General features: G+C 42.8%; 1 protein-coding gene across 1 annotated transcript in view; it reads left to right on the forward strand.

The window, feature by feature from the left end:
• The window catches only part of LOC126251445 (cyclin-dependent kinase 14), a 525,593-nt gene that overhangs the window by 370,209 nt on the left and 128,615 nt on the right, over positions 1–26,769 (forward strand). Inside the window, exon 3 of the mRNA XM_049951872.1 lies at positions 21,870–21,902. Coding sequence (XP_049807829.1) covers positions 21,896–21,902 — 7 coding nt within the window. The 5' untranslated portion in view covers positions 21,870–21,895. The remainder of the gene's footprint in view (positions 1–21,869; positions 21,903–26,769) is intronic.

The following is a 26,769-nucleotide window of genomic DNA, read 5'->3' on the forward strand; positions in this document are numbered from 1 at the left end:
TGCAAGTATAAATCAGTATGTGTGTGCATACGCTGAATATTGTGTCCTAAAAACTGATCTTTCCTACGGCGAACTAATGCATCTAAAAACGGTAGACAGTCATTCAGTTCTCGTCCATTGCAAATTTATTATTTTCGTGAAGGAAGTCTCGATGTTCAAAAAATTCGTGGGGCCAGTCTATGTATATGTCATCGACATATCCCCAGAACACTGCAGGTTTTAAAACTGCAGAGCAGTGTTTTCTCTTCAAAATCCTCAATAAATAAATAAACTGCTGTTTGTGAGAGTTGACTGCTTATTGCAGCACCATCAGTCTGTTCAAAATATTGGTTATCAAGTAAAAAGTAAGTGTAGGTTAGCGCAAGCTTAAAATCTAAGCACTATTTAATAATGCCTCTACGCCTTCTTCAAACTTCCTGTTGGTCATTTGTAGTCAATAGTAGGTACTTTAGCGAACGAGGAAACGACGTCATGGTTGACTAAGGTGTTAAGTTCCAAAAATTTGTAACCAACTAATAAAATCTGCTTAATTTCGGATATGATCTTTCGTGGACAGGATCTTGTTAGCGCTCGGCATACTTAACGCCTTATTCCTTCAGCGGCGTCATCGGGTAGTTTTCTGATGGTTTCCTTAATTCCTCCGATAACAGGGCTTCGGCGTAGGAGCAAAATTCAAGCCCTTTCCTAAAACAGAGACCGTCGACTTGTCCAGATACTTATTAGATTAAAAATAGACCTTTTTAATGACGTTTCATGTTGAGAAAAAGTAGCCAGTTTTGATAGGCCAGTCTGATTTTGTCCGAGTTATGCCATCAACCCATTCCCAGGTAATAGGAGGGAGACTGGCTGCTATTGTAAGGTGGAAGTGATACACCCCTTCCGAGGTCAAGCCCAAACGCTGAAATGTTTACCGCATTCTGTCTTTAAGCTTGCTTTACAAGTAATCTGTATTAGCAGCTACAGTTTTAATGAAATGTACCACGAATGTATAACATCACGTCTGCCATATCTTAGTAATAAGCTCACTGGACTTAATTATCTTGCTTGCAGCTTCGATGGCTTGTCCAACATTCGGACGTATAAAGTCATCTTTTCCCCGACGAGGTATGCTATGGAATGGAATCTGTGAAGGATAAATAATACGCACTGTAGAACGCCACTGATACACCCGCCTTCTGCAGCCTAATAGATCTGCAGTAGCTGAAAATGTATTTTCGCCAGCTATTTTATGGTTGTCGGGCAAGTTAAGGTACTGGCTACAGCGTCATCCTTCTGGGTTTCAGTGGTCAAGAAAGTTGTGGAAATACTGTTAGCAGACAACCTACGCAACCGGGACGAGTGTTTCTAGCTCGACGAATAATGGAAACTCTTATTTCACGCCTGCGCTCTTAAAGGAAATATTGTTGTAAGTGTCCACTGCTTGGCATTCCAACATATCCCATCCATAACAATCAACCAAATACTTGGTAAGCACTGTGGATTCACTGGTTCTGCGCTTGCTTTGTTTTGGTCTTAGACGCGGGAAATTTTATCTATCTCGTATGACTGACGCTCTTGTTACCAACATTGGTATCCTGGACGCATGCGCGACTGCATCACAGTATTGGGAAAAGTGATATAAAAATCTGGCAAGCGACTCACCTTGAAAACGGCTGAAAGGTTGTCAACCGAAGTATCGGAACAATACTGCCCGGTTATTTCCCATATGGAACGATATCTTTATGGCTGTGTGACTTCCGTGTCGGATTTACATATCGTCGAAAAGCATCCATTGGAGAGCACACTTAGATTTAAGAAACGTAGTATATGATACTCCTGGAAGACATTAAGTAATTTTTTAATGCTATGCGTTAGTCTATAAAACGCCTTATCGATGATTCGAGTGTCTTCATTAGAACTGTGTGTTTAGGCAATAATGGAATTGCTTGATTCGAAGATTTATTGTTTTTTTCGCCCGCTTTCTTTCATTTTCGTTGAAGCTGGTACTACGTGTTCTACTGTGATCTCTGGTCGATTTGCTTGTTTTCCTTTCCCTCGTAAGTCCTATCATGCATCTCTTCCTTGCTCGCTGAGAGTCCTCAGTTGTTGAATCGTTTTCAAGCTAAGAGTCCCTGTCTCACTGCCATAAGTGAAAACTGTTAATACTCGCTGATTGTAACACTCCGCTTCGGAAGCTTGGTTTTGAATGCTCTGTTTAGTTTACCGATATTGTGATCCATTTGTAGTTTCCCCTTCTTCGATGTACATTGTCCAATCCCACTGTCCTCGCCTTCATCTCCCTCACGCTGGCCAATGACTTAGTAAACTGTAACATCTTACGAGGATGACGCGTCGCCTTCTGCTCTCATACCTTTGTAATGGACATTAAGCTTAATGTCAGCAAGCCGACACAACTATATGCGAAGGCGTTTCCCGCTGTTAATTTCCTACCTCGCGGAACGAGGTAGCACTGCGCTCTATTTTGAACAAAAACTTGATTCTGTAAATTGAAGGTGGAGGGGGGAGAAAGAAAAGGAGAGGAAAGGAAATGATGATATCAGCTGCATCAGGACTTCATGCGACGAGTGAAAATGCATGCCGGACTGGGACTCGAACCCGCGATCTCCTGCTTACTAGGAAGTTGCAGTGACCACTGTTTAATCTAGACACAGTGTATATCGCAAATGCGCGCACCATCTCCGCATTCCCCTCGGGCGATCCACGTGTCCACCCAGCGTCACCTATCCGCATTCCCCGTCCACGTCGTCCATGCTCTCTAATTTTAGATTCCCGCTGAAGTTTGAACGTAACTGTGCATCCGCACTTAAAGCTGTGGATTCATTGCCCATCGAGGCTAATCAATCATATGAATGCATGATGTCTGCTTTTTCGGGAAAGTGATAATGAGTGGATGTTGAACACCAAGTTCTACCACTTTGGGTGCATTATCCTTCAAAATTCGGACAGTTAAATTGGAAATGAGAACATAGGACATTGTCGATGGTGATCCATTGGTGAAGGTACATTCTATGAGGAGTTGGTGGAAACTAGTGGCACACCAGCTCCTCTAAGGTCGCTGTGATAGTTGGAACAGACTTTCACTTATTTCAAATACAATCTCAACATTATGCAGAAAAACTTACATAGGGTATGCACATGCTTTAGCGAATATTTGTAATCCTCAGTTGTGATGAATCAGAATTCACGAGCTTTCCTTTTTGAATTCAGTTTATACTTTCGTGATAGCCATTTGCCTCCGATTTGCTTTAATTCTATTCGGGATACTCGTACTTCCGAGTTTTGATTATTTGCGTACAGTTTTCCTGTGGCAAATAGATGGCGCCACGTCAGGATTCGCCTAAAAGAGAAAGGGAGTTTGAAAAATGTGTGTAGTGAGCTGTTCATTGTTTTTCGTCACAGTGTGAGCATCAGTTTCGCAAAACATGTTGTATACCGTTCATTAAATAAATTAGTAATCTTGTGTTATTACATTCATAGAAATATGTCTCTTTCGGTATGCTCTCACCCCACCGATGCCTGCAGTTCGTAGACGACACGCCAGTGGATAACAAAAAACACCTTTTTAAAATTATTTATTCAACAAAGTCACGCTATTACACTGTATTACCGGTTTCGGTCTGCTTCAGGTCCATGAAGGTAAAAAATTAAATTCTGATATAATCTAAACGCGACCTGCTAGTAAAAGTAGTATTTGCTGAAAGTAAGTACTATAAAAATGAACCTGTGGTGTTATATTACTGACGTGGCACTAGACTAGCAAATCTTTTCTCGCGTTAAGTTAAACGATTTTAGAAATAAGTACTAGATGTTGTGAAAACAATAATAGTGCCATCTAGCGACATGCGAAGTAACGGAGACGTAATTTAGGGCACAGATAATTACAACGTTAATACTGCGCAGGGAACTGACCAAGGAAGGGATGTCCTTACATATTTTTAAAAGGTCATTTATGAAATACATTGCCTGTCCAAAATTACTCAAATATCCTTATTCAAAAAGGAATGACTTGATAAAGCAGTGCAGTAATAAAACATTTTGTATTTGTATCTATAAAACCTAACGTCTTTTGGATATCGAGTTCTTCAAATACTGATAAGCTATTTTTACATTTTGTTTTAATTAATAAAACTGCGAAAAAAGTTTTCAACACGACGTCAAAGTATAAAAAAGAATTGCTGAAATATAAAAATAGGTAATTCAGAGACTTACAAAAGCGTGCTCAGTTTCAGAGTTTAGAATTGTTTAGAAAGCACAATTCCAAGTTTCTCGTGAGCTTTGGAACCGTTCGCTGTCCTTGGCTCAGTCTTCGCGACTGTCAACCTATGATTAAAAATTACTTCAGAGCTGATTTTGATATAGTACGTTGTCGCAGACTTCCTTTTATAACGAAACTCAGTTTCGGATTAGATACTTCAAGTTTCCTGAATTATCGGCTTTTGTAATTTCTACCCGATACATGGAAGCTAAATTAGTTATAGCCTTAGTTTCGAAATGAAAATGGCGGTTGTATCCTACTGCGAGACAGCTGTCTAAAAGTGCTTGAGCTTTTGCTAAATAGTATGCCGCGTAGCTGCGTAAATACTGAAGACACTTCAAATGCAGCGGTTTATATTAATATCGCTCAATTGGACGCTGCAAATGGTTTATTAGCTTCGAGCTGAAGCAGGGATCACCGAGGTAGCCTGCTGACGCGGTGACTGTTGGTGACGCACGGCCGCTACGGAACACTCCACGAAACTGGCTCTTTTTCATTTTGCAGCCAATTTTGTTGGATCGCAGCGCGCGGAACGGTGCCAGTGTGAGGCGAGATTTGAATCGTCAGCTACTAGTCTCCTCTTTTTCCTGTGCACCCTGAAGTAGAATTGCCAGTCAATTTTGTTCCTTTTTCGGGAATCCCTCGGAAAAAATTTACATACAGATGGATTTTCGGTAGTTGGCGTTACATTTCCCATTTCCTGTCGACAGGAAAAAGAGAGTTCGTATGCATGTCAGAGTGCAAGGGTAATCCAGGTTAGTAAGTAAAGTAATGCAGTTAAGTTAATTACACCACATGAAATGGCCATTCTGGGTGCTATTCGGCGTTCCTCAACTTTTGAGGATAGTTATCACTATTGGACGCCGTAGATTTTCTTTTCAGTTTTCCGTATTACTATACTGAATATCCAGAAGAGCAGTGTCGAGATTTTTATACAGCCAGCATAATTTTTACCAGCCAGTTGTCAGCGGCCACTTACTTGTACATCGTTTTCAAGGGTTCCAGCCGTGCAAGTAGAGGAGCCTATTATTGCAATTTGTAATCTTCAAGGAAGGTTTTTCTTTAGCTGCTGATTCACTGAAAGCAGAATTGTTTCCATACTTACTGATGCACTGTAAACAATTATTGCTATGGTTTTCGGCCAGTTGATCTCACTCGTAACTGCTTTGCAAGCAGCTGAATTCATTTTATAATTTTGCCTTTGCTGGAGTGTAAACAAGAAAAACAACCTCCACCTCCGCCGAAAATCAGTGCCGTCACAACACATTCTGCCAAAATTATTTGCGGACATTGGCTAGATCTACACGACTGAAGACCACGCCATGGGATGCGAGACAGCACTTCATTTAACCGTCTTGCACTCCTGTACCGAACAGTGACGGCGTTGTTTGACCCACTCCCACCGACAACTCTAATTCATTCTTATGGCCGGTGGCTTGCGTCAGGCTGTGCATGCTCCTGAGTCGTAGTCCGATCGCGGCTCGACAGTTCGTTTCCTCACTGATCTCTGTAGTTAAACTGGTCTGGACACTACAGCAGCTAAGGTATCACGATTTTTTAGTAAAGCGTACTGTAGAGTTCAGTCCCCCCCCCCCCCCCCCCCCAGGGGCTCACGGTTCTTTCGTGAGTTCGTGTGTGGCGCGCACAGAGCCCCGAACTGTTGCAGCCCATTCTTCCTTCCTGTCTGCATTTCCTTCACCCTGACACTCCCTCCCAATCCTCGCTTCTTCCTCGCTCCTTCCCCGCTCTCCCCTCCTCCCATCCCTCGGTGTTCTGATTTATGTCGACCTTGCTATCCACCTGGTTCCCCGTATTGCTTGCAGTTTTGCTCCTTCTGCCTGTTCTTTTTCATCCTTTTTGACGTTTAGGTTCCCGCTTAAGGTTTGACCTCCACTTCTAAATTTTCTGTTTTTAGTGTGAACCATTAATGGGCTCGTAACCTGTGTTGGGCCTATGGTTACCCCGGCGTTGTATGTCGATGATTTTTGCATCTGGTGCAGCTCCCACTCGGTAGTATCTACTGAGCGCCGGGTGCCATCCAACGGGCCTCTGTGTGGGCCGTCTCCCATGCCTTCCAGTTTTCTCCCTCCAAAACGCGGAAGACATTTTTGTCGTCTCACAGTACACCACAATCCAGAACTTCATTCAGGTGACCAACTCTTCGGTGTTGTAGCATAGTCCCGTTTCTTGGGCCTGATTTTTGATAAAACGGTGACGTGGTTGCCCCATGATAGCCACCTGAAGACTACATGCATGCAGAAGCTTAATGCTCTCCGCCTTCTGGCCCACACATCTTGGGGTACAGATCGTGCTATCCATCTTTACAGTGCTCTGGTGTTGTCCAGACTAGATTATGATAGTCAGGTTTATGGCTCAGCGGCTCCTTCCACTGTGAAAATACTTGATCATGTTCACCATTGTGGGGTGCGTCTGGCTATTGGTGCTTTTCCCCACTAGTCCTGTTGACAGTTTCCTCCCGAAGCGGGGATTACCCCTCTACAAACACGATGAAACCAACTTCTAGTTTCCTACGCAATCACCAATCGCCGATTCCCTGACCATCCCTTGTACCCAGTCCTCTTTGGAAACGAGGACTGTCTCCCTCCTGATAACCGCCCACGGGTGGGATTGCCGGTTGGGATGCGTCTGACTTCCCTCTGTTCCGATCTCCATCTCCACTCACTGGAATGTGTCCCATGTATTCTCTCCCACCCTGCAACTCCCCTGGAAGGTACCTGACCACAGATTAGGACCGACATGTTCCAGGGTCCTAAGATCTCTGTCGCCCCGATGGTTTTCCGGCATCTTTTACCTACACTGGTTGTTCTAAGACGATAGATAAGGCGGGATACCCTTTCACGTCTCCTACTGGCTTAGAACACCATTTGTTGCTGGGATCATGTAGTGTATTCAAGCATAGCTACTAGCCATCAACAGGGCCCTCCATTTTGTTTCTCAGGCCTCCTTCCACAGTGTTTTAATATGTACCGACTAAATGAGCATCTTTAAGGCTATATACTGATGCTACCCTTTGGTCTCTGCTATCCGTGACCTTATCTCTGCCCTTGGTCGTGCCGCCCGCTCAATTTCCTTTCTCTGGGTCCCAAGTCAATTAGGCATCCCAGAGAATGAACTGGCTGATCGTTTGGCTAGAGAAGGAGGTACTTACCCCCCATTCCCTTTCATGATTCCAACTGTGGATATGCCGATCTACATCAAATGTCTTCTTGCCCAAAAGTGGAATGACATCTGGTGCGCTACTGCTCTCAGTAATAAACTCCGCAAAATCCAAGAGGCTACTGCAGTTTCGCGCTCTTCCTTCCGTTCCTCTTGGAAGGAGTCTACGTATTGGTCATACCAGGCTCACTCATTGTTTCCTCTTGCGTAACGAACCACCCCTACAATGTGATTGTGGAGCCAGACTGACGGCATCCCATATATTGGTGGAGGTGGAATGTCCCCTTCTTTTGGCCCTTCGTACTAAGTATAGTCTTCCAAATTCCTTAAATTTAATATTAGCAGACGATTCACGGATGGTTGAACTGGTCATCAGTTTCCTCCGTGAAAGTGGTTTTCATTTTCAGAGGTGAGGTTTTGCTTTACTGCTGGCGCAGGGGCACAGTGGTTATGACCACTCTCCCTTGCAAAGACTGCACTTTCATCCCTCTGTTTTCCCAGGTTTTAGATTTGGGCTACCCTTTTATACCTTCTCCTGCATGTGTTTTAACTTCCTCGCTTTTGTAGTTTGACTCCTCTGGCTGGATCCATAAACTTTTAGCGGACCCTCTCTCTTCCGTGTGTAACTTTGGAATCGCGGGACTGATGACCTCGCCGTTTAGTCTAATAACACCCTTCAATTAATCAATCAATTTATTAGAATTCTTGGTCACTTATTTATGTCTAGCACAGTATCGCTCCGGTTTGGTGCTTCCCAAACTTACAACTTCGTAGGAATATTGCTACCTTTCTACGTAGAGACCTGTTAGCACTGTGAAATCTCTCCTAGTGAACATCTCAGCTAGTGAGCCTCTACAACCTTGTTCTCGTCAATTTCACTAATTCTCTCTCAAGACAAACATTTCTATGCTGTTTTCGCATTTTGCTATTCTTAATATATTTTCGGACGCGTAGTTTGATGTCGCACAGAGCGCATCATAAGACACTGTGGCACTTCGTAGAGTTTTTGAAACTTTATTATATTACTTCAGACATTCAAATGTTACTTCAAATCCCTCACCAACCATTGTGATTTGTGTTTCCAAATACTAATCTCTGCTAGTGCCGAGGTAATGTTACCGGGCAAAATACACAGTTTTTCAGGAGGAATGGTGAATACTTAAGAGCTGGTAGTGTAGACGAATTACTGTAAAACATTCCATATAATGTGCGTCCATTTTTTATTGGTTACAGAGATACAGCTGCTAGAATATAACCAAAACAAATGCTCACAGATGGTGTTAAGCAGATGGAAATAATTAAGTTGAAAGTTTATTGCAATAAATTCCACGCGGCGCTACTCATAATCCGAATGATCAATTCGTCCCTCGTGTTTATTTTTGCTTTTTAGGATTCGCCTTCTAGCCATCCACACAGGCATAAATATAAAACGATAAAGACTAGGGACCTTGGTGACCAAGAAACGTGACTGTTTGTGAAGATGCATCTTCCGGGGAATATTAGGTTTCGATTATGGTCACCTGATGACTACAATGTGCAGGCCTCCCAACTTGCTGGAAAAATATGACCTTCCTTGTAGCCAGAAGAAATTCTATCAGCAATGCTGAAAACTCGTTTTCAAGAAAATGAAGATAAAAGGGTCCTGAAAGATGATGTGATAACAAACAGGCCGAATCAACTAGTTATCTATCTTACCACATCACACCACATGTACAAGAAGCGTTCCTGAAACGGACCACTGATGTAAGTCACGAGACTTAGTTATACCGTTACGAGTTTGTCGCTTCATCAATAACTGTATTAATGGGATTAATGGGCGATTTGCTGTTAGTCAGCGACAAAATTCCACCGAAACTTTCCTGGCAGATTAAAACTGTGTGCCGGAGCGAGACTCGAACTCGGGACCTTTGCCTTTTGCGGGCAAGTGCTCTGCGATCTGAGCTACTCAAGCACGAGTCACGCCCCGTCCTGACAGCTGTACTTCCCCCAGGCTGTGGCTAAGTCATGTCTCCGCAATATCCTTTCTTCCAAGAGTGCTAGTTCTGCTAGGTTCACAGAAGAGCTTCTGTGAAGTTTGTGAAGTAGGAGACGAGGTACTGGCGGCAGTAAAGCTGTGAGGACGGGGCGTGAGTCGTGCTTGGGTAGCTCAGATGGTAGTGCACTTGCCCGCGAAAGGCAAAGGACCCGAGTTCGAGTCTCGGTCCGGCACACAGTTTTAATCTGCCAGGAAAGTTTCATAACAGCGCACACTCCGCTGCAGAGTGAAAATCTCATTCTGGACAAAATTACAATCGTCCACCTTCATCTCTTTCTCGTGGATAAATGATTGTATGCAAGGTCTCCCAGAAATGTTGCAGTAAACATCGAGGGGTTGTAGAGGATGTTTTGAGGAATAAATCGAGCACACGAACCCGTGTACGAAGCGTGGCCATCAGGCCACTCCTTCCGCAGCAAAAGTTACTTTGTACGCTGAGGGACTGTAGGCGAAACATATCGCAGCTTTGTTATTCAGTAATCGCGACTAATTGCTACGATCACCAGCGGAGAAGCTGCTGCGTAGACAAGCCTTGTCTCGTATGAATAAGAGATGCACTGTTGCCTTGGCGGATGACAGTTTAGGACATGGTATTCCATCTGCAGTTTTTCTACTTTATACCGAAAAACATGGAAGTTAGAGAGTTCCAGGATAACAATAAACTGTGTGGATGGAAACCCGTCTCCGGAACCATCATTCACCGATGTAACAGATCATCGCATTCATATGACACAAGACCTTTCTACGCAGCAGCTAGCTCCATCTTCTCCGCTGGCGATTGTGGCCATCAGTAACGATCACTTAATAACAAACAACATTGCGGGACTTACCGCCTATAGTCTGTCTGCGCAAAAAATCACGTTTGCTGCAGACAGGGTGGTCAAGTATCAAGCGCCGGCGCCTACAACTTCGACGCTCTGTAGCGCCGTTGGAAAACGTTTCCGGACGAAGGGTTCCTATCCTCGACTTGTTCCTCAAAACACCTGCAATCCCCAAAGTTTGTCGTAACATTTCTGGGACACCTTATATAGACTGTGCATATTAATTTCCGCCGTATTTTTGTAAGTGGAACACCGCTACGCGTATAACGTCTGCGTGTGCTTCTTGAAAGACGGTGTTGTACCAACTGAGTAATATCTCTTACTTCCTCCACACTCTGTTCATTTGCACGTTTAGATGAAGTATGATTGCTTGGCACTGCATCACTTCCGCATACATTAGTGAAAAAACGAGCAAACATTCTTGAATCTGGTACTCTCCGTTTAGGATATCATCTATCGTATTCCATTAAAAAAAAAAAAAAAGCCGTACATTAATATCACTCGGCATTTACGTGGTCGTCAGAAACAGTCTGAAAAGCTTGTAAGAATGTTGCAGGGTAGCTTGTGCTGATAAATAATTTTTAATAAAAAAATCATAGCTTAACGCCTTTTCCGAGTTGTGTAGCATTGCAGTTAACCAATGAAATCGTTGCGCGCGAAAATTCTAACACTTGTACTCGCCTCAGTGTCTTTTTCCGGAAGTGATAAATTTAAGCTAAGTGAACAAGAGCTAAGTTAGTTTGCTTTGAGGAAACCAACGGAAGAACAAATTTAGCGACACCGCCTCTGGCAAGCTGCTTGAAATTGCGGGCGCGACTACTTGATTGGCTACTTGCAACGATAAGTAACTCTGGAACGGCGCAACGTATCAATTTTTTTTCTTAACCATCATTTCTCAGCACAACCTCTTTATTTCTTAGTATAGCCTCACCTGCAACACCCTTACAAGCTTTTCAGACTGTTTCTGGCCACCCTGTACAAATATACGCCGCATCCTTAAATTACATGTTACAATGGTCAATAAATTACAGTTGCAGTGAGAAGTTCAGTTACCTAACCTCTAGCACAACTTTACAACTTGAACTTCAAAACAAAAATGATGATAAATGAAACCAATGCAACTGGAACACCAAAATCTGAAAAGAAGACTTACCTCTCTAACCAGCTGTTCTTTGTAACTATTGAAGGGTGAATACGTGTACCGAGCGAGGTAGCGCAGTGGTTAGCCCATTGGACTCGCATTCGTTAGGACGACGGTTCAATCCCGCGTCTCAGTGATTTCCCTAAATCACTTAAGGCAAATGCCGGGATGGTTCCTTTGGAAGGGTACGGCCGACTTCCTTCCGCAACCTTCCCTAATCCGATGGGATCGATCACTTCGCTGTTTCGTCCCCTGCCCCAAATCAATCAATCAATCAATCAATCAACCTGAATACGCGTTATATGGAATGTTTATTCGAATAAGTCTATACTGCTACCTCTGTGAATAATTACTATTCCTCCTGAAAAGTTCGGTATTAATCAGTTCATCTAAAGAGCGCACTGATCGCTTTGTAGCTCTTTAGATCGTGTAGATCTCTTACCAGGCGGTCACGTGACCCTTCACTTCTGACGTGATAGCAGTGAAGTGGTGTGTATGTGGCAATTAGTTGGTTCAAATGGTTCTGAGCACAATGGGACTTAACATCTGTGGTCATCAGTCCCCTAGAACTTAGAACTACTTAAACCTAACTAACCTAAGGACATCACACACATCCATGCCCGAGGCAGGATTCGAACCTGCGACCGTAGCTGGCAATTAGTTATATGGAATCAACGCAGTAAGGTGGGTCGTCGTGGAGACGCGACAGAATGCCAGAAAGGAGATGATGTCACCAGGCCCGGCGTCAGTTAAGTTGGCTAAACATTTCGTGTAACGCTGTTGATCGTTGTCCGTCTTTCAGAAGGCGATGTTAAGCTAACCCGCCTCCTTGATGCTATTCGAAAAGAGTAGGTTTTGTGCTGACACTAGGTTTCATCCTCTCACGTCCATTCATATCAGGCTTGCCTTTGACAACACAAACACGGCCCCAAACGGTTCCGGGGCCACGATTATTGTCGCGATCGCCATCCTTAAGGTTGAACTGATTATGTAGCTATCCAGTCCTGTCACTCGCCAGCTATCCTCATTAAGTCCTCATAATTGCTGCATCCCACACCATCAAAGATCTTCCTTATATGCTCCTATCTAGACCTGCCCCTCCGAATTTCTTTGCACTGTCTTCTCAAGTAAAGATATTAGCAATCATTCATATCGTAATATGCTCCAATCCATTTTCTCTCTTCGATTCATTACGTTATTTATTAGACAGTTTTTCTCGTCGCAGGATGTGTGCATTCCTTACTCTAACAATCCCTAATGTTCAGCAGTCTCCTGCAGCATAACATTTGACAGGCTTCAAACCATTCGTGCAGAACTGTGCTTCAGACGTAGCTTATGACGATTTTTTTCTCGGTTTATATTTTTTGATCGTTCACACGATACAAATGTATAAATACAGTTTCATACCGAGTCAGAAGTAATTCACCACCTCAGTACGAGAGTGCCTTGGGCTTTTTAACTTCTTTTGCGGATATACTTTCAATGGCAGAAGCTAATCATCGTAATAATTCTTTAACAGTTCTGATGGCGTAAAACACTTAGCTCACAACATAATATGATCACCACGTAAAGTCTAAACCGGTCATAAAGTTAATATTGCGAGGTTGTGTCCAAAAATTCCCGAAATTCAAGTTTTGTGCGCAGATGTTTTTAGCTACACCGAAGTATCGCTAGATGTCTTCCCATACATCTTTCTTGAATCAGTATGGCAACTGGCTGCACACTGAGTGCTCCAGTCAGTTGTTGGTGAGTATGAGTATGTTTCCATTGTCGTGTTTCCCTGAGTTCGCGATGGTTTACCTGAAAGATCTGTATAAGGTATTATTTAACCACGAAATGCAGAAACGCACCATATGTGAAGCAACCTTTCAGAGTAAGCGCTTTAAGTTAATGCAAGATTATAGACAGACCATCCAAGATCTGTGCAACACATAAGGAGTATGTTATGGTACGTCCGATTGTGTTCTGTCAGAAGAATTGCACGTGAGAGGGATTGCGGCGAAGTCTGTGCTACGATTGATTCAAAACGATTCAGACTTCCTTTCAAAGGCTGTTGCTAGTGACGAGAATTGGGTTTACGCCAATGATCCTGAAACTAAACAGCAATCGTCGGAATGGAAGAGTCCACATTCCCTTCGGCCAAACTGAGCATAAAACCAATGTGTGGTTTTTTTTTTTAAAAAAAAAAATTGACGGGACTATTCATAACGAGTTCGTCCTTTGTAGTCAGACTGTCAAAAAGGAGTTCTGTCGTGGTGTTCTTAGGCGCTTGGGAGAGGAAATGAGGTGAAGACGTCCACAGCAGAGGAATTTTTGTATATGACCTTATATACATGCTCTGTCTGATCAAAGGTATCTGGACACCCCTTGGAAATGCGGAACTGACCGCAAGATTTCACGAGAGGTGAACCCGCCAGTATAAAAGGAAACGGCGAGTATTGTGTTGTCAGTAGAGAAATAGGAACAGAAGAATGACCTGGTCAGGAGATCTCAGTGACTTGGAACGTTAACTGGTCATTGGAGATCACATGAGTAGCAAATCGACAGGAGACATTCAACACTTGAAACATTCCCTTAGAAAAATTGAGACTGACAATGCTGGTAAACCTCTTACGTCATTTGATATTCGAACAGCTGAGCAAAACTGAACGTACTCAGACATTTCTCTCTTTACTTATTCTGATCAACACTAAACTGACACTTTTTTTTTTTTTTTTTTTTTTTTTTTTTTTTTTTTTTTTTTAGCGCAACTCAGTCTGACTACCAATAATCCCTACAAAAGAATGGCCCTGACTAACAATAACCTATACCTTTCATGAAATCACTTACCTCACAAAAATCTTCGTTACTCGAACTACTGCAATGCAGCGAGCGCAAATACTGCCAGCTAAATAAAAAATTCTAACTACTGAAGGCACTAACTACTGATTGGCATAGTTAGCAAATGAAAGAGTTTGATGGGGAACAAAGAATGCATTCACCTTAATAGTGTTCAAAACTCATATATATCAGTTCATGACATCCAGTCTTACAAATTTCCTTTTTCTGATGGACACACGTCCAGATCATCCGCTCTCGAAACTCTGCCATCTCTCTCCCCACATCCACCACTGCTGGCGACTCACCTCCAACTGCGCAACGCTACGCGCTGTTCACATCAAACTGCCCAACACTACAATAGCGAATGTTCCAACAATGCCAACCAGCCACAGATTGCACACAGCACAGTCAGTGATTTTCATACAGAGCACTACGTGGCGTTACCAACATAAAAACCTAAACAGCCTACTTACACACTTGTAAAGCTGCCCAAGTAGATTGTCGGTGATGTGATTGTGAAGTGGAAACGCGAAGGAATAACCACAGCTAAACAAAGACCAGGTGACCCTCACGTATGGACGGGCAGGGACCGTTTATATTTGCGGAGGGTGGTTGTAAAAAGATCGCAGGAAATTAGCGGAATGAAAGTGCTACAAGCAGTCGAGCTAGCATAGTGACTGTGCGAAGGGAGTTAAAAACAATGAGGTGCAATGGTCTAGGAGCTCGTCGTCTCCTGCAGTTACTGCTAAGTGCCGCTTGAGGTGGCGAAAAAAAGCGATGCCACTGGACAGTTGATGACTGGAAACGAGTCATCGGGAGTGAGGAATCACGCTAGACCCTGTGACAATCCGATGAAAGTGTTTGTGTTTGGCGAATGCGTGGAGAATGTTTGTCCCTCAGCATCCCTATGCAGTTTACAAATGAGTCGCACAACCACCTCATAGCCGTGCAGTCGATAGTATCTCGATGTTTAGACTCCCGGCAGGGTTGTGGAAGTAATGATTCATCGGCAGCGGCGGTTACCGACTTAATTGGTTCTTCGAACGTGATTACCGGCGCTGGTATCTGATTAGATTATTTCATCAGCAGAGCGCCCGCCTCCGGCACCGCCACCGTCGGCTATTACCCAGCGGACGCTGTCAAATGTCAGTTATTTTCGCAGCGCCCCGGGCGGCTCCTGGGGAAGGCAGATTTGACGATTTTTGGCGTTTCCTAATTAATTCCGCTCCCGCCTACGACCGCTTCCGCGTTGCTCGCGATCAATAAACTTAAGCTAGTAATTACCAGGTAGCTTAGGATTTCGGAGTTGTTGTTTCCTTGAAATGTACTCCGCGTGATCTATTTCTTACTGCGCGAGTAACGCTGTACAGTAACACAGTGCGGTCTCCGGTACCTTAAGTTTGTAGGCAATTTCCTCAAGGTGTCTTGCAAATATTTGCTTGGCGGTGTCTTCATATATTTCAAATAAGCTTTCTCCTGCACGCAGCGGATTTTCTCTTTTGTGTGGGTGGTGCTGTTCGCCACTTTCTCGACAGATTTCCGTACGTGGCGGTTTGTTTCACCGTGTAAGGTTAGATATATAGTTTCAAACAGAAACTTACATGTAGCGGCCTAGCACAGCATCATTGTCACCTGGGGAACCCCAGTGATCGAGAAGCTCGGTTTGGCGCCAGCTGTTACAGGGGTGGCACGGAAAGCAGTGATCAGTGAGCAGTGAGTAGTGGGAAGTCGTGATTGGACGTCAGATGTGGTTGGACGATACAAGGCCGCGTGCTGTGACAAGTTCGATAGGTCCATTAAATTTAGCAATGGTCGTGGACGGGATTGAGAACTTATCAGTATTAGAAGCGAGTCGTTGGCAAAGATCGGTAGAGCCCGCATCTCGTGGTCGTGCGGTAGCGTTCTCGCTTCCCACGCCCGGGTTCCCGGGTTCGATTCCCGGCGAGGTCAGGGATTTTCTCTGCCTCGTGATGGCTGGGTGTTGTGTGGTGTCCTTAGGTTAGTTAGGTTTAAGTAGTTCTAAGTTCTAGGGGACTGATGACCATAGATGTTAAGTCCCATAGTGCTCAGAGCCAGCCAAAGATCGGTAGAAGCAATGATTGCCTGTGCCGTGCCTTGTACTAGAGACAATAAACCTACCAGTTCAGTGTACTCAGTGTCTGCTGTAGAATCATTTTCATATCTGTTGACTCTGAGTGTGAAGGTTTTTAATGGAAAGCTTGGTGATTTTGATAGGGCATGTACCGGTAGGCACACAGTTCCAGTTTTATTCTTCAGGTGCATATTCCTTGGGAGTAAGATGTCCACTCTAACCTGCGCAGCATAAAGATTGCTTCGATCGCTGTGCTTACATCAACCCAGCTGGTTTTATAGAGACACTTGGCCGTGAAAGATACGAATAAGGGAATAGATACCTTACAGTTATCACTGATGAGTTTTATTTATCGTAGATCTGTTGGTAATTTCTGAGTATGGCGGTCTTACCGTAATGGTCCACCACCACCACCACCACCACCACCACCACCACAATAATAATAATAATAATAATAATAATAATAATAATAATAATAGGCCCGGGAAAAGAATAGGCCTCCGGTATGTTCTGCCAGTCGTAAAAGGCGACGAAAAGAACAAACCACTAATAGGGCTAACCGCCCTTTTAGTGTGATTAGTTGGTTCAGGACAGAACTAAAGAAGCCTCGGACAAGTGCCGTCATGGTCGGGGACGACGCTTGAACCCTATGCCCGCCCACAATGGTAACGACGCTGCTAGCCAACTGGAAAATGATTTAAATTCAAATAGAGGTGTTTTGCAGGATATGCTTCCTGCAACCACCCTAGAAGGAAAACAAAGACAGAGGATGAGATGGTCAGATGAAGTTAATCGACACCTCATGTTCTGTTATTACCAAGCAACAAACCTAGGAACCAACACAACTGGATACAGATCACAAGTATACACAACATTTATTACCAGATACCCAGAATTAAAATTTTTAACAGAACGACTAGCTGATCAGATCCGCGTAATAATCAAAAATAACAGGATACCCCAGTCAGAATTAGAAAACATCAAACAACAAGTACAACAAATACTGGAACAAAATAATGTGCAATCAGAAGAAGAAGAAGAAGATACAGTAATGGACTCAAACATCCCAGAGCAAACAAACAAAGAACAACACGCATCAATTAAACAATCAGAGGAAAACGAAATCTTAAGACAGCCACCAGAACAAGCACAAATAGAACACGAAGTGACACACATGTTAGATATAGAAGAAAAATTTCAGCTGACATATATAGAATACAAAGACACAAATACAGACATTAGACCATTCTTGCATAGACCGCCAAATAACCCACAAGTCGAAACAACAATAAAAACTATCAACACAATCATACACAACAAAATAAATGAAAACACAACTATGGAAGAGTTACAACTACTGGTCTATATAGGAGCACTCACTACACTAAATACACACACTAGGTAGAGATCAGAACCAACCAACACACAGAAGAAACCCACAAAACCAGCATGGCAACACAGGCTACAGATCAGAATAGAAAAACTGAGAAAAGACATCGGACAGCTAACACAATTTATAAGAAATGAAATGTCAGAAAAAAAACGAAAAAGGTTAGGTAAAATCTCACAACAAGAAGCAATAGAGCGATTAGATGAAAAGAAGCAGAAATTACAAGCATTGGCCAAACGACTTAGAAGATACAAAAAAAGTGAAAATAGAAGGAAACAAAACCAAACATTCAACACAAACCAAAAGAAATTTTACCAGACAATAGATAACACACACATTAAAATAGACAATCCACCAGACATAACAGACATGGAACACTTCTGGAGCAACATATGGTCAAACCCGGTGGATACAAGCAGAAACAGACACATACAAGATGCAAGATGATACCACAAATGCCTGAAGTGATAATTTTGCAACATGAAGTCACCCAAGCAATTAATTCTACTCACAATTGGAAAGCCCCTGGAAAAGATAAAATAGCAAATTTCTGGCTAAAGAAGTTCACCTCAACACATTCACATCTAACTAAATTATTTAACAGTTACATTGCAGACCCATACACATTCCCTGATACACTTACACAAGGAATAACTTACCTGAAACCTAAAGATCAAGCAGACACAGCAAACCCAGCTAAATATCGCCCCATAACATGTCTACCAACAATATACAAAATGTTAACTTCTGTCATTACACAGAAATTAATGACACATACAACACAGAACAAAATTATAAATGAAGAACAAAAAGGCTGTTGCAAAGGAACCCGAGGATGTAAAGAGCAACTGATAATAGATGCAGAGGTGACATATCAAGTTAAAACTAAACAAAGGTCGCGACACTACGCATACATTGATTACCAAAAAGCTTTTGATAGCGTACCCCACTCATGGTTACTACAAATATTGGAAATATACAAAGTAGATCCTAAATTGATACAGTTCCTAAACATAGTAATGAAAAATTGGAAAACCACACCTAATATCCAAACAAATTCAAATAATATCACATCACAGCCAATACAGATTAAGCGTGGAATATACCAAGGAGACTCATTAAGTCCTTTCTGGTTCTGCCTTGCTCTGAACCCACTATCCAACATGCTAAATAATACAAATTATGGATACAATATTACTGGAACATACCCACACAAAATCACACATTTGCTATACATGGATGATCTAAAACTACTGGCAGCAACAAATCAACAACTCAACCAATTACTAAAGATAACAGAAGTATTCAGCAATGATATAAATATGGCTTTTGGAACAGACAAATGTAAGAAAAATAGCATAGTCAAGGGAAAACACACTAAACAAGAAGATTACATATTGGATAACCACAGCGACTGCATAGAAGCGATGGAAAAAACAGATGCCTATAAATACCTAGGATACCGACAAAAAATAGGAATAGATAATACAAATATTAAAGAAGAACTAAAAGAAAAATATAGACAAAGACTAACAAAAATACTGAAAACAGAATTGACAGCAAGAAACAAGACAAAAGCTATAAATACTTATGCTATACCAATATTGACCTACTCATTTGGTGTAGTGAAATGGAGTAACACAGACCTAGAAGCACTCAATACACATACACGATCACAATGCCACAAATATAGACTACATCACATACATTCAGCAACAGAAAGATTCACATTAAGCAGAAAGGCAGGAGGAAGGGGATTTATCGACATAAAAAACCTACATTATGGACAGGTAGACAATTTAAGAAAATTCTTTCTAGAACGAGCAGAAACTAGCAAAATACACAAAGCAATCAATCATATATATACATCGGCTACACCACTACAATTTCATAACCACCTCTACAACCCTTTAGATCACATAACATCAACAGATACGAAGAAAGTAAATTGGAAAAAGAAAATACTACATGGCAAGCACCCTTATCATCTAACACAGCCACATATCGATCAAGACGCATCCAACACATGGCTAAGAAAAGGCAATATATACAGTGAGACGGAAGGATTCATGATTGCAATACAGGATCAAACAATAAACACCAGATATTACAGCAAGCATATTATTAAAGATCCCAATACCACAACAGATAAATGCAGACTTTGCAAACAACAAATAGAAACAGTAGATCACATCACAAGCGGATGTACAATACTAGCAAATACAGAATACCCCAGAAGACATGACAATGTAGCAAAAATAATACATCAACAGCTTGCCTTACAACATAAACTTATAAAACAACACGTTCCCACATACAAGTATGCACCACAAAATGTACTGGAGAATGATGAATACAAATTATACTGGAGCAGAACCATTATAACAGATAAAACAACACCACATAACAAACCTGACATTATACTCACCAATAAAAAGAAGAAATTAACACAACTAATCGAAATATCCATACCCAATACAACAAATATACAAAAGAAAACAGGAGAAAAGATTGAAAAATACATCCAACTGGCTGAGGAAGTCAAGGACATGTGGCATCAGGATAAAGTTGACATTATACCAATTATACTATCAACTACAGGAGTCATACCACACAATATCCACCAGTACATCAATGCAATACAGCTACATCCAAATTGATATATACAACTACAGAAATCCGTAATTATTGATACATGTTCAATTACCCGAAAGTTCCTAAATGCAATATAACATATACCGTACAGTTAAAAGGAAGTCACGCTTGATCAAGATCCGCGTCACTTTCCATTTTTGACCAGACATAACGTCTGAGATACGAAAGAAATAGTAATAATAATAATAATCTCCACATCATCATCATCATCTTAATTTTATCCATATTTCGCAGCTTCAAACGTGACTGTATTCAATATGATGCTGGAGGTACGAATTAAAAAACGCCTTCAGTCACAACTTCTCGTGTTTTATTAAGTACACGATGCATTTAGGGCCCTGTGGGTCCATCATCAGGTGTAATTTGTATTAATACATGCTTTATTTTTTCTCTTGAATGAGGTGAAATGCGTATTCCTGTCACGAAAAGGTTTGATGTTAGGTTACGAATTTAAGTCAAATGCGGAAAATGTGTGCAAAATAGTGGAAAAATGAGCAGTGTAAACTTACCACATATGTGTATGCTGGTGCTAAAATGTTAAAAACACTTTTCTTGGATTGTGGTAAGTTTACACTGTTCATTCTTTCCACTGTCTCGCACAAATTTTCCCGTTTGACTTTCGAAATTCCTAACCTAACATCAAACCTTTTCGCGACAGGAATATGCATTTCACCTCATTCAAGGGAAAAAATAAAGCATGTATTAAGACAAATTACACCTGATGATGGACCCACAGGGTCCGAAATGCGTCGTGTTCTTCATAAAACACGAAAAGCTGTGACTGAAGGTGTTTTTTAATTCATGCCTCCAGTGTATCATCATCATTATCACACTGTTTAGGGCGTAGAGTCTGGCAGAGGCGGTGCAGGGGTTAAGACGTTTTGCTTAGAAGGTTACTGTAACACCCAGTCACTTTACGCGGATTTCCTACTACAGTGGTTGCTCAGAGCATTTAGGCTTAATGGTTTGCGCAGCGGAGGTGGTTGACATTGGGTACCGACAGGGCTTATACAGCTGCCAGTGATGTGTTGGTGGCGGGAGCGGTCGAGCCTGGTAGCTGTCATAGAGATATGGAAACTACTCTAAGTCGGATTGTAGAAGTATGCCAACCACTCTAAATTGGACCTTAGAAGGGACGTCTGAGGATTCCTCGGTATACGTGGGAACAGCATAACTCTGGCGTTGGACGCGCCGGCGCTCGCCTACGTCGCGTGCGTGCTGCCGTCTACTTCACGTATTAGCTGGGCGTGGCGTCGCGTGTCCGACCCACTTACCCCGCTCTCGCGACAAATTCCACAGGCCGCCGTTCGCTCGTCTCATTTCTGGACTCCATATTTTGTAAGTCAAACGCCGGCTCAGCCAGTCATATTTTACACTGCTGTTGGGCGGCTCTGCAGTCACAGCTTGTTGCCTAAGCACTGTATCATACTTAGATTGTGTTGCTAGAAATGAATCTTTACTTATAAGTTCTTCTTCCATACAGGTCTGAGGTCGACGTCAGGCGGAGCTATGTCAGGTAAGTGAGAAAGTTTGCTTCTCTTTTCAAATCAGTGTAGCACTGTTGTTTAAACAGAGATGTCCTGGACTGTAGCAGCTGCATCCCATTTACAAAATTCGCCTCTCTCTCACCCTTGTCCAACAATACATATTTGTTTTTCACGAATACTGGAATGAGAACAACTGTAACTTTGTTCGTATCTTTCATTCTGTTGCTATGGTAGGAATATGACATCTGAACAAAGCATCAGTTAGAAGCATGCATTGTATGTTCTAGTGTTGACTGAGCTATTATTTCATAAATCTTAGCATGTAACTTACCCACGCAGAACATTTCCGCATGGAACATTTTACACAGTGCTGTAGTTTGTTAATGTTAGTTCGCATAGTCATACGGAAAATGAGTTTTGTATCCACGATAGTATCTGAAGAACCTATTTTTTTCTTGCACTGTTGGTTGCTGGAATAGCAGATGTTGGTGGATTACAGAGACGATTATTCACTGGAAGCTAACGTAATATTGCGTTTAAGTGGTTCTAAAAATATCTGTTCGTAACTGATCTGTGAAAGATTTTCCTGAATAGTGTGCAAAGTTGACGCGTTTCAAATGGAAATTCTTTGAGGATATTCAGTCACGATTGAGGAACGGAAGACAACGAAAGTGATTATAAAGCAGTAGACGAAATAGCTGCAGTAGCTTCAACGGGAATAATCGCGTTAGGTGGCGCAGTGATTAAGACACTGGAACCGCACTCGGGAGAAAGGCGATTTAAATCTGCATCCTGTATCAGTATTCAGTTTAAGGCAAATTCAAGGGTGGTTCCTGTGACAGAACATGACCGATTTCCTTCGCTGTCTTTCAGTAATAACCTCGCTGTTGACAGGACACCAAACCCAAATATTCCTTACTTCTCCTTCCACATGATAAGCCGGACTGCTAAGAAGACAGATTGAGAAAACACACACACACACAGACACACACACACACACACACACACACACACACACACCAAAATGTTTTGCAACACCCCGGTTCCCAGAATTCCTGAAGATAGGCGTTGACTGTGGATACTGTATCACATAGTCGCTTTGACTGCTCAGAGATGTCACTAAACCGGCCCAAAGATGTAAACTACCACACATGAGCAGCGCCTGTTAGACGGAGGGAGTCCGACAGCCGATCAGTTCCAGTCATTCCACCAGGAAGGAGGTACAAGGTTCGTGTTGTCTGTAGTTTAACCATGCCTAGCCGGTCCATACCGTGGTTCGATTGCGTCCGCATTGTTACTTTGTGCCAGGAAGGGCTATCAACAAGGGAGGTGTCTAGGCGTCTCGGAGTGAACCAAAGCGATATTGTTCGGACACGGAGGAGATACAGACAGACAGGAACTGTCGATGACATCCTTCGCTCAGCCCGCCCAAGGGCTACTACTGAAGTGGATGACCGCTACCTACGGATTATGGCTCGGAGGAACCCTGACAGCAGCGCCAACATGTTGAATAATGCTTTTCGTGCAGCCATTTGACGTCGTGTTACGACTCAAACTGTGTGCAATACGCTGCATGACGCGCAATTTCACTCCCGACGTCCATGGCGATGTCCATCTTTGCAACCACGACACCGTGCAGCGCGGTACAGATGGGCGCAACAACATGCCAAATGGACCGCTCAGGATTGGCATCACGTTCTCTTCACCTATGAGTTCGCATATGCCTTCAACCAGACAATCGTCGGAGATGTGTTTGAGGCAACCCGGTCAGGCTGAACGCCTTAGACGCACTGTCCAGCGACTGCAACAAGGTGGAGGTTTCCTGCTGTTTTGGGGTAGCATTATGTGGGGCCGACGTATGCCGCCGGTGGTCATGGAAGGCGCCGTAACGGCTGTACGATACGTGAATGCCATCCTCCGACCGATAGTGCAAACATATCGGCAGCATATTGCCGAGGTATTTGTCTTCATGGACGACAAGTCGCGCCCACATCGTGCACATCTTACATCTTGTGACTGACTTCCCTCAGGATAACGACATCGCTCGACTACAATGGCCAGCATGTTCTCCAGACATGAACCCTATCGAACATGACTGTGATAGATTGAAAAGGGCTGTTATGGACGACGTAACCCACCAACCAATCTGAGGGATCTACGCCGAATCGCCGTTGAGGAGTGGGGCAATCTGGACTAACAGTGCCTTGATGAACTTGTGGTTGTATGCCCCGATGAATACAGGCATGTGTCAACGCAAGAGGACGTGCTACTGGGTGTTAGATGTACCGGTGTGTACAGAATTCTGAACCACCACCTCTGAAGATCTCATTGTATGGTGGTACAACATGCAATGTGTGGTTTTCATGAGCAATAAAAAGGGAGGAAATGATTATGTTGACCTCTATTCCAATTTTATGTACAGGTTCCGGAACTCTCGGAACCAAGGTGATGCAAAACTTTTTTGTGTGTGTGTGTGTGTGTGTGTGTGTGTGTGTGTGTGTGTGTGTGTGTGTGTGTGTATCGAGAAACAGAGAGAAGGGGGGGAATAAACGCTGAGTTGGAGGAGCTATGGAGGTTGTTGTTGTACGTGTGTGGGCGGACGTATTCGCAGTTGTCACGTTTTGCATAGTAATTAAGGATTTGGAATTAATAAATCAGTCTGTATCGCCAGTGAGTATGTTTCATGCCTTTGATTATTCTTGTATCCAAGAGTGCAAACAGGGCGCACCAACGTCCACATGTGTAAGGTTTGTATAGACGGACCGAGCTGTCCAATGTCAGCGTTGAGCGTGTCGAGTTCAACGTGCTGCTGAACGCTCAGAACGATGCGGTTTGTGCATACGGTACGTGTGCCCCAACGTTGTATATGCGATTGCAACGCGCTCCAGCGGCAGTCGTCGGCTGTATCTGGCTCGTAAATCACACTGTTTATTGTATTAACTCTATTAAAACGTACATTTCCTCGCTTGTTCGTATATTAGTCATGTTGTTCTGCCTGAAATATAAATAAAAACTTCAATATTCGTGAACATATTATAACGCAAAAAAGAAAGTACCATGTCCAGTCAGTAAGGACATCGGCTTATAAAAGTTACATTTCTAATAGTGCGTTACAGCTTTACAACAGTCCTCCACATGAGGTAAAAATTATTTCATCATTCTCACTTTTTAGTAAACCCCGGTTATTCTTACTTGATCACTGTTCCTATTCAGTAGCAGAATCCTTACAACATGTGAAGTACAAAACATAAAAGAAGAGAGAGCAAAATAATTTTCTGCAAGTAGTGCAAGCTGTCGTGTAGATTAAGCCAATCGAACAAACTCGCTCTTCAAAAAGAGCGGACTTACATTTACAGAACATCGAATATTGTAGCATTAAAGCACTCCGTCTTCATGCCACAAGTGGCCCATTGGGACCATCCGACCGCCGTGTCATCCGCAGCTGAGGATGCGGATAGGAGGGGCGTGTAGTCAGCACACCGCTCTCCCGGTCGTTCTGGTGGTTTTCTTTGATCGGAGCCGCTTACATTCGGTCGAGTAGTTCCTCAGTTGGCATCACGAGGCTGAGTGCTCCCCGAAAAATGGCAGCCCGGATGGTCACCCACACAAGTGGCGCCCAACGCCCGACAGCGCTTAACTTGGGTGACCCGACGGGAACCGATATATCCACTGCAGTAAGGCCGTTGTCAATATTATAGTATATACTTACATTAAACTAATAAAAAACTGTCAGAATCTATTACTAACGCGAAGGCTAGTACAAAAAAATTTGGATATACGAGGACGTGATCCACTAATATATCATATCTTCCTTTCTGAATCTGGGACTACTCCCTGCGCTAAACCAACCACAAGTATTTGATGACTGCACCTAGCATGTTACATCTCCTGAAAGCTTTAATCGTTGGTACTTTTCAAATTGCAATTTAATCATGACAAATTGAACCAAGAGCAATGCGTTTTTGATGGATCCTCAATGTGCAGTTGCCTTCAAACGGCATAGTCTCATAACACGCAAGGTACAATAATTCTGTAACCACGAATATGACGTTTCTCGTCATTTTATTACAACGAATCATACAATTAATGATGGGTTTTAAAGAGCTATTCAATTTGCTGGTGTTCAGAAACTGCATATATACATATGGGCCTCACTGACAGATTAAATCTCTGTGCCCTACCGGGACTCGAAACCGGAACATTTGTTTCTCGCGTTGTAGTTTCATCGCCCTCCTCGTTAAACAACTTTCCATAGAGACTTAGCATATGATTTTGAATCCAAAAACATATCTTTCTACAAAAGTACAGTTTTTTAAGATATACGAGGATTGTATTGTGCAGTCCTACACCGCATAAAAAAGACCGATTCCAATAAGGTAGTTTCGCTAACTAAGTTCTACACAAGCGCTTTTCCAACATTGCAGCAGGTAGCAATATTTTGTTTAACAAGCATGAACGGGTCACACGCAGCAACTTCATACTCGAGTCGTTTCACCCTTTTCAGATATTAAAAAATGGAAAAAAAAACATTGATGTGAAAAAGGAGGTCTTGTTGTAGAACTTAAATCTCAGCCAGATGATTGCATCAGTATTTACAGCGGGCAGTATTAAGAGTGCTGTCCAATACGTGGTGTCATATTCCGTACAGAACGAAATTCGCGTCGTACCGCTGTAGGAATCCTTCGCGTTCCAGGCACCGGAAGCTGCCCGCTTACGTCCGTTTGCCCGGCCGAGTATGCTCCCCTGTGTGACGGGTTGCATACATTTAGTTCTGAAGGCGTTTGATGCGGCCTGCTACCGAAGTCGAGATGAAAGGTTTGTGCCGGCGGCTGCCCACCCGTCAGCAGGACGAAACGTTTAATTAATCTCCTTTGCTCAGCCAAGTGTTTCAAAGAG

This window comes from Schistocerca nitens, chromosome 4 (genome assembly GCF_023898315.1).
Source record: "Schistocerca nitens isolate TAMUIC-IGC-003100 chromosome 4, iqSchNite1.1, whole genome shotgun sequence".
Lineage (NCBI taxonomy): Eukaryota > Metazoa > Arthropoda > Insecta > Orthoptera > Acrididae > Schistocerca > Schistocerca nitens.